This window comes from Magallana gigas, chromosome 2 (genome assembly GCF_963853765.1).
Source record: "Magallana gigas chromosome 2, xbMagGiga1.1, whole genome shotgun sequence".
NCBI classification, from domain to species: domain Eukaryota; kingdom Metazoa; phylum Mollusca; class Bivalvia; order Ostreida; family Ostreidae; genus Magallana; species Magallana gigas.
The window spans coordinates 36824270-36833796 of record NC_088854.1 but is presented as its reverse complement, the minus strand read 5'-3'; the positions used below and the strand labels follow the sequence as shown (position 1 = coordinate 36833796).

At 32.5% G+C, this 9527-nt stretch overlaps 1 protein-coding gene across 2 annotated transcripts; it reads left to right on the top strand.

The window, feature by feature from the left end:
• The first annotated feature begins 934 nt into the window (after positions 1-934).
• On the top strand, positions 935-8336 carry LOC105340381 (peptidyl-prolyl cis-trans isomerase D). Of its 2 annotated transcripts, none has more exons than XM_011446402.4 (11): positions 935-1078; positions 1629-1769; positions 2282-2388; positions 2652-2840; positions 4534-4656; positions 4773-4888; positions 5123-5215; positions 5333-5390; positions 5716-5802; positions 7439-7481; positions 7700-8336. In XM_011446402.4, exons 1-11 carry the CDS (start codon positions 1021-1023, stop codon positions 7786-7788), a joined length of 1104 nt encoding a protein of 367 aa, XP_011444704.3. In that variant the 5' UTR covers positions 935-1020; the 3' UTR covers positions 7789-8336. The 2 variants fall into 2 exon arrangements, with proteins under 2 accessions (XP_011444704.3, XP_019927829.3); XM_020072270.3 differs by having other exon boundaries at positions 1061-1121.
• Positions 8337-9527: the final 1191 nt, after the last annotated feature.

Sequence of the window (9527 nt, the reverse complement as noted above, 5' to 3'; positions counted from 1 at the left end):
AGCAATGTTTATTTATTTGTTTTAAACATGTATTCTTTTAGTGTTTTACTGTATTGATAGCAAGTTTTGATAAAAGTAAAAATTCATGAGTATACAATGTAGAAGGTCATAGGTTAAAATTAAGAAAAAGAGACTTGCATGACATAAGATATGAATACAGCAATTGAAATAAACTTTTTAAATATCTACATTTATTTTCATGTGATTTTCAACAGAATATATTTGACATATATTGATTCTTATAATTTTTCTGTACACTGCAGTTCAAATAGAATTTTTTTCTTACTATACATGCATGCATGTAAACATAATATAAAATTTGTAGAGAGTGGAAATATTTCAGTTTATTAATGAAAACATTTTTACGTATGTGTATTACTAGAAGATAAACTTCGCTCTAGCTAGTGTGAATTGGAATATTGTATTCTATAATAAAAAAGGTCAACAATATTTATTTTTCTGTGTTTCTGCATTATTCTCTTTCTTAAAATCTTATTTTTGTCACTTGGATAGCTAGCTCACTATCTGAAACCTAAACCAAGTATTTATTAAAAAAAAAAAAAAATGAAAATTCTGCTAAACAAAGTAACAAGCAAGAATACCTTTTATCAAAATTGTGAAACTATAATGCCCTAATTAAAAAATCTCGGACAAATTTAACTGCATTGTTGATATCGGAGACACGGGCCCTGGAAGTTATTGTAAATATATTGCATGTGCATGTATAAAAAAGTACTTTTTTATACATGCACATGCAATATATTTACAATAACTTCCAGGGCCCGTGATCGGAGACAGATATGAAACAATCTCGGATTAGTGTGGATCTTTACCGAAAAACCTAGCTGTGAATGTTATATTCCAAATCAGGGGTGTGGTTGTGCTCATTTTTATTCTTCATTTCCTTCAAATTGGCTAATGCCATCTATTTTTTAAAAAAAATAACAATTTTTAAACAATACTGATACGGTTGGTAACTAACGTACGACTTGTCTAAAATCTGTCAGGCCGGCAAAAAACATGGAAAATCCAGAGAACCCAAGAGTTTTCTTCGACGTTCAAATCGGGGGCGAAAATGGTAAAACTCACAATTGAGATTTTTAAAGTTACACTGTCGATATGTAAGCTAGTTATTTTCTATTTCAAAATATAATGCAGGCTACATTGCTTTTCTGCACGTGAGCTTTCGAATTTCCTCAGATTTAGAGGATTGCGGTGATAACTGCTTTCTTTATTACAACAGACTGAAATATATTCTTAAGGTCAAGATCTAGTAAATGAAAGATGCTTACAGGTGTATGAAATACACTATATATAAATTCTTGCAGTAGGTCATAACAATAGCTTTGTTTAGCAGGTTGGGACCAATTGCCCAAATGGGACATAAATGGGATATAATATAATAGTCCGTTTGGGATATAATATCCCAAATGGGATATAAATTTGAAGTGCAAAATTTAGAAAAAATTGTATTTTCTAAAATTATGGTAAATCCGCATTAGAATAGATGATATGTAACAATTCTTGGTAACAACTTCTGTGTATGGGATAATATGTACCTCTCATCCTTTTGTTTGTGAAGTCCTAATTTTTTTTATTTTGTGCATTGAAAACATTTCTGTTGGTAGTGGGCAGAATTGTCTTTGAGTTATTCAAAGATAAACTTCCAAAAACAGCAGAAAACTTTAGAGCATTATGTACTGGAGAGAAAGGCATTGGTAAATCAACCGGATGTCCACTGCATTTCAAGAAATGTCCATTCCATAGAAGTAAGTGTGTCACTGTAACAAAGTAATCACTTGTGAGCATGTGTTTGCTGTGACTTCGAATAGTAATAAAGATAGGATATACTGTACCATATCTACAGATGTGAAATTGTTATTTCAAATTAAGAATAAATTTCTATGAAAATTGTCAACAAATAACCTAATAATCTTGATTGTACAAATGTTTGTGCTTTCCATGGATTTTTAAAATTCCCACATTATAGCAAGTTCTAGTTCCCCTCTCATTTCTTATCACAAAGTTTTTGTAACGGACAAAAAACTCACATCATTTTAAAAAGGTTTAAGGGAATTAAACTATTCTCTTGAGAAGCACCATTTAAAGTTTAAAGGAATCTGCAAAATGTACCATAATCTTTGGATATTTATTTATTATATATTATTTTATACATTCTTTTACATCTCAAAGTCTGAGAAAAAAGTTATATTGGTTCAATATGATAGCACTATATAATACTTTAATTGCTATGTGTACATTGTGTGTTCTGTTTTGTCAGTTATAAAGGACTTTATGATCCAAGGAGGTGATTTCTCCAACAAAAATGGAACTGGAGGAGAAAGTATTTATGGTGAAAAATTTGAGGATGAAGGCTTCCCATACACTGTAAGATAACTCTATGCTTCTGCATTTTGATTAGGCACATGTCATTGTTTCTTCAATGAATGAACACATTCTATATATCTTTAATGTCTTACATGTATCATGTTATGGGTAAAATGTAGACTGATATCTGTAGTGAGTTCATATGATTTTATCTTCATACATGTATTACATTTTTCCACATTTAATTTAGTCATTTTTATCTCAAATCACATTTTACTTGATTAAATCTGTGTATTTTTTATTCTCACCCTATTCCTTTCCAGCATGACAAGCCTGGTCTTCTCAGTATGGCAAATGCAGGCCCTAATACAAATGGCTCACAGTTCTTCATCCTCTGTAAGCCAGCACACCATTTGGATGGTAAACATGTTGTATTTGGGAAGGTTCTGAAGGGTATGGGTGTTGTTCGTGAGCTGGAAAATGTGGAGAAGGAGGAAGAGAAACCAAAACTGGTAAAAAAAAAAAAAAGTGCATTTAAAACAAATCTTCTTATGTTTTTCTCTTATCATTAATGCATGATACAGATGATTAATGAGTCGTTATTAAAGGAAGTGAACATGAAAAAAATAATTGTTGCTTAATAAATTTTAAAAGCCTTTTGAAACTTAAAAATGAGGTCTGCTAACTTTTTGTTTATTTCTATCAAGAGATTTTATCAATTTAACACTCTCAGTGAAAGGTTTATGGAGGTAATCCATTATTCCCCAGCATGCATCTGTTCTCCGACGTAGATAAGCCACATTGCTGCTGGTGACTAGGTCAATGTTGGAACTAGGCCAGTGTTTATGTACAGAGTTGATAAAAGTTACGAAGAAAAAATATGCCTTGAAGTGAAGAAAAATTTTGTGTACTGTCATGAGAAGACAAGGATTTAGTACATTTCTATAAATGAACCTCAGATAACTATTTATGATTTGTACAAAAAATGAATATAGATGAATTAATTTGTGAAATATAAGACCATCACATTCCAGATGTTTGTACGGAGATGCATGTGGTATTCAGTGTTTACATAAATAAAATGCTGTTTTTAGATTTCAATTTAAATTAATATAAAATTGTAATTTCATTTTCTTTGTGGGGTTTCTTACCGTTACTTTTTATTTAATGCCCTGGAAATTTTTCTAATTTGTTTTTTTTCATACATAAGATCTTGGTGATATGTACGCCGGTTCTGTTTATGCTGTCAGAAGAATAACATGACTACGACACATTTTAAAAGTCAGGATGCTGTGCAATGCACCTTGTGTGCTCATTTATGTAGCACACATAATGTTCAAACTCATAAACAAGAAATTCCAGAGTGCAAGAAAAAATATGTCACAATAACACTGATCCACGGACATTCCATTCTAGTTACATGTCACATTAACTGCTGGTGGGAATGCATCATTCTGAGATCCAAAATCTTCCTCCATAAACACTGTTTAAAATGACAACTCTTTACATTCCTTTCAAGTTTCCATTCACATTTTGATGATGGCATTTTATCTCTGTTACTAAACGTGTGTAAAAATGCAATGTGTCTCACTGACGGCAGCATCAGTGCTGCCCTCTCTTAGATGCTTAGAGATAACCCAGCAGGAGGTAATGATTTTAACAATATGGCAGCGCTCATGGATTGCAAGAATTAGTTATTCTAAGTGGTATATCTTTTTACTGAGGAAAGCTATGTCTAAACGGTTTTCAGATATCATTATACACATCAAACAGACAAATTTGAGCCCTTGATAATTTTTTCATGTTCACTTCCTTTAAGTGTAATTATATTGTTTATGTATATGCTATACATTGTAAGGAAAGCAAATAAGAAAAAGAGAAAAGGGCAAGAACATGCACAAGGGTTGATCAAAGAGTAAAGTTAGAGATGTGATAAAATCATAATCAATGAAAATAAATAAAAATAGTTATGTACTTGTTATTCTAAATCAGATTTTTAAAAAGTGTAACCTTTTGAATTCAGATGTAAAGTTATTAAATTATGTAGACACCAGAAGAGAATAACTTCTCACGCCAGCATGCACATACATTCAATCATTATTGTTCCGAACATTTTTGGTTTTGTTTTAAATACATATGTGTTAATACTAATGTACATGTGCATGTTTGTCAGGATAGTTATAATTGTCAACACTTTTTTTTCAGGAGTGTATGATAAGTGATTGTGGAGAACTTGCTCCGGGAGAGGATGATGGTATATGTAGCGCTGATGATTCGGGGGATCAGACACCAGACTGGCCGGAGGACAGTCAACTGGACTTCAGCAATGTACATACTTTTGTCTTTGATTTTTTTCAGTGGTGATAAGACTTTTGTGTCATATTATTTGAATCCTCACACCCTTATAGATGTAAATTATGTGAATGTCCATTGTTGTATTTCAGTCTGAAAACAAAGACAAAGTGTTGGAAATGATCAAATCCATCAAAGAATGTGGTAACTCATTGTTTAAAGAGCAGAAATTTCAACCAGCAAAGAAAAAGTACAAAAAGGCATTAAGGTAATAATCAGTGATTTACTACCCTGTCCAGTAACTGATGGAGACTCTCTTTGTAACAGATTTTTCTAATGTCATGATGCATGTATATCCCCAAGTAAAACTATGTGTAACTTAGGAAATAACACAAAGAATTAAAGTCCTTGTAGTTGTATTTGGACCATTGCTCTTTAGATTACTGTACAAAGATCTTTTGACAACAATTTCATGTGATCTTTCATTGAATATTTCTTTCAGATATTTGAATGAAGTTGACAACAGTATGGATTTAAGTGATGAAGCAAACAAGGAGATTGAATCAACATTCCTTATTCCTGTTTGTCTTAATTTGTAAGTACATGTACTGCTACATCACTGTTTATTGGTTCCATTGATATATTATTATAAACACTGTGTGTGTTGATGTGTGCATGTATATGACTATTGCTGTGTGTTTCTCTTGGTCAGAGCTGCTTGTCATCTCAAACTGGAAGAATATGCTCAAGCTATTGAACAGTGTAATGAGGTAAGAAAGACTCAAAGTACAGTCTATCACAGAAGTTTGGCCCAAACTTTTTCAGTCCAAAATTAATTAAAAAAATATTCATATGCTTATATCATAAATTAAATGCAACATCTTCAGTACATTTTCAACTTACGGTAGTTTATTTTTCTTGACTTTCTTCCCAAAGTTTTAAGACTTGATAAATATGTGCCGGTACATATAGATCATGCTTGAGTTAGATTATTAAACAGCCAGATTAGTATATTTTAACGCCTGTCACCGTGTGTGGCTTAGAGGATTGTACTTCTGTACATTCAGTACTGATATCATGGCTTCTTCATTGCAGGTGTTAGCGGCAAACAACAGGAATGTCAAAGCACTCTTTAGAAAAGGACAGGCAGAGTGTGGCCTCAAAAATTTTGACCAAGCTTTGGTACATTTAAATTTCTATTTAACCACTATCGAAATTGTATTGTCAAAGGTATACTTTTTATTAGCTCACCTGAGCTTAAAGCTCAAGTAAGCTTTTCTGATCACTTTTTGTATGGCATCCGCCTGTCCGTCTGTAAACATTTTACATTTTCAACTTCTTCCCCAGAACCGTTGGGCCAATTTCAACCAAAGCATCCTTAAATAAAGGGGATTCAAGTTTGTTTAAATGAAGGGCCATGCCCTCTTTAAAGCAGAAATAATTAACAATCATTGAAATTTTTTTGGTATTTTTCAAAAAAATTCTTCTTTAAAACTATTTGGCCAGAAAAGCAAAAGGGGACCCCCACAAAGGGTGGGGGGTTAAGTGTCTACATAGGAATATATAGAGTTAATCTTTAAAAAATTTCTCTTCTGAAACTGATCAGTCAGAAAAGCTGTAAACTGTGTGGAAGCATCTTCAGGTAGGGTAAATTCAAGCTTGTTCAAATCATTATCCTTAGGGAAATGATGGGACCACGATGGGGGTTCAATTTTTACATAGGAATATATAGACAAAAATCTTTAAATATCTTCTTCTCTGAAATGGATAGACCAGAAAAGCTATTACTCATGGTGAAGCTTCCTCAGGTAAGGTAGATTCAAGTTTGTTCAATTCATGATCCCTAGGGGTAGGGTGGGACCACAATAGTTGGGGGGATTTTTACATAGGAATTGCCCAGAAAAGCTGTAACCGTAGTCAGCTCAGATAGTGTAGATTAAAATTTGTCAAAATCATAATTTTCAGGAGTAAGGTTGGGACACATTGGGGGGGGGGGGGGGGGGGGGGTGTTCTAATTTTACAAAGGAAAACATTTATATTATTTACGAAAACTCTAATGTTATTATATTTGGTTTTACTTTTATGCAAGCATTTTGACATATTGTTGATTCTTTAAGATTGTTCAGACTCTGGCCCCTGGACAATTCTTGGGCCTCACAAGGGGTTCAAAGTTTTATGTAGGTTTATAATTCATATATAAACAAATGTTCAAGATCCTCCTGAGAACTGCACATCTCAATATGTAATATAACTGTGTAAAACCATCTGTGCTCAATGATAAACATAAGAATATGCAAGGGAATTTCTTTGTAAAGGATCGGTTATAGAACATTGTTCAGATATTTTGTATAAGACTCCATAAAGCTGAATTTATTATGTACATTGTTGTTCAGGTGAGCAATGTGGTCCATGGGCCTCTTGTTAACATTGCAAAATATCATATATGGATCTAGTGTTCGTAATTAAAATTTTCAGCACTTCTGTTTTTAATACTAATCCATGTACCTTATACTTTAGTTAATTTAAAAGAACTGATAGTTTAAGTTGCAAGAAACAAATATTTAAATATGCTGTACTTAGAATTTATGATATGATTTTACACGGAGATTAATTCCTCACGTTTAATTAGGAATCTATAGTATTTGACTTAAATACTTCTCGTGCACCCACACAGTGCTGTCTTTCATAATCAATTAATTTTCTGCTGATTTGAGAAACTATTTTAAGGTTTAGTGAGACACGTTATATCAGTGTTTACAGATTTGCCCCTTAGAATTGTGAATAAATAATTAAATACAGTGTGAATTTTAATTTTCAGGAAAGTCTTAGTGAAGCTTCAAAACTAGAGCCATCAGACAAAGGTAAAGTATCAAATAGACAGGCCATTCCCTTTTCATTTTAATTATATAGAAAGTATTTTAAACTTCAATGAATCATTTCTTTAGAAATACAAACTTTCACATTTTTGTATCATTAAAAAAACAAATCTGTCACATGGTTTAATGAATAGTTTTTTCATAGGGTTTTTGCTGTATTAGATATGCAGATTTTAAAAACTTGCATGCAATGACTATTGCAGGTATTCAGCGAGAGCTAGCCAAAGTAAAGAAAGTCCTCGAGGAATATAAAACTAAGGAGAAGAAAATGTATGCAAAAATGTTTGCATGATAAGATTCCAATTGATATACACATATAAATTAATTTCAGCATATGTGTAGATGTCAGTAACTAGCATTGGACATTTCTTGTTCAAATGTATTAGAAGTACTTTTATGTAGAGGTCATCATTTTTATGATGTCATAATAGTACTGTGGAAACAGTCCACTCAAAATAGAATACAAAGAGAGAGTAAAGATACCAGTGTGAATGTTTCAGTAGATGTATTTGTAGTTACCAGGTTTACAGTTTGTTGTTACATGTGGGTAGGTAGTCTTACATGCACCCACCGTTGAACTGTACTGTTGGACAACATGTAGAGGCACTTGCTGATTTGTTACTGCCGTCTGTTTCATCTCATTTTTGTTTCGTTAGCTTTATCTGTCATTGTTCATTTAAAAAATAAATATGTTTCTCAATCCTTGTTGTGATATATTCCTTTTATGATATGAATCAAAGTTTGCTATTACTTGACAATTATAACGAATTTTTCTTCAATATTTCAAATGTTTGTTTTAATCTTCTAAAATGTCTTTGTAATAAAATTTTAAAAATAGAATGAGTGATTTATTTGTGCGTGGGTTGAATTAACATTCGCCAGTAATAAACATTGTGGTCAACCATGGCCAAAAAGCTACGATTCTCTCCCATACAGGAGAGAGAGAAAGAGAGAGAGATGTAAACTCCGGCTTGGCTTAAGATGATGGGAGATAGAAAACAAATGAGCTGGATAAAAATCACATTCTACATATACATCATAAACCAAAATATGGGAAAGTTTTTACCCTTTATTCGATCACACAGCTTTGGATGGATGTATAATGGCATGGTGCCGATAGTTATTTGTACCCCACACATGACCAGCGACACTGATTACATGTACGTGGGGGGGGGGGGGGGTGTTACCCTTTTGAACTTAGAATTTGGCCATTTAGTGAATGTAGTAATGAGTTATTTGTCAGTGCAACTCTCTTAAACTACCGAACAGAATTTTGTGAAGATTTGTATTAGTGAAAGTAATAGTTTAAGGACACAATGTCTAGATGTGCATTTTACCAGGTAATTCCGATTCCATTTTCGAAGAATTTTTAACTTAGAAATTGTTATTTTTTTAACATATGGAAGAAGATGTGGGAATAAGCGCAAATGCCCATTGGTTTAATCGTAAAATACAATTTAATTTTTTTTTTTCAATCAAATCTATTTGATAATTTTATAGCACAAGTTTGCAAAACACAAAATTCCTTACAATATTCATTTTGAATATTTAAACAAACTATAAGAAAAAAAATCATTGCCTCAATATATTAATCCTCAGGTAATCGAACCCTCAACCTAAGAACCTTGTTCTATACCTTAGGTCTGGTGCCCTAACCACTGAGCCATTTCAGTCACAGTAAATGGCGATATCCGACGTTGGTATCGCGCTATGTAACCAGTATAAACAAATGGTTGAAACAAACGTTTTTTTGTCTAGTTTAATCGGTTATTGATGTAAATTGTCAATGTAGAAAGAAGATTGTGCAATTAAAGGATGCTGTTATACTAAAATAAAAAATAAAACTGTAGGGAGATTTTACGAGCGCGCATAATTGTATCATATCCAGGCACATACCATATGGTTTTTGAAAATGGATTGGGAGGGCGGGGTCTCATCAAAAGAATTAGACAAACCAAAAAAAGGAAAAAAAAAGAAAAGAAAATTACAATTTCCCAAATCGTGAAAACCCTAATCCGTGTTTGTGTGTTG

Coding starts and splice junctions, on each gene's coding strand:
- LOC105340381 (XM_011446402.4), top strand. CDS start 1,021: ATGGAAAATCCAGAGAACCCAAGAGTTTTCTTCGACGTTCAAATCGGG. Junction 2,841..4,533: donor AGGAAGAGAAACCAAAACTG/GTAAAAAAAAAA, acceptor CTTTTTTTTCAG/GAGTGTATGATAAGTGATTG. Junction 4,657..4,772: donor GTCAACTGGACTTCAGCAAT/GTACATACTTTT, acceptor GTTGTATTTCAG/TCTGAAAACAAAGACAAAGT.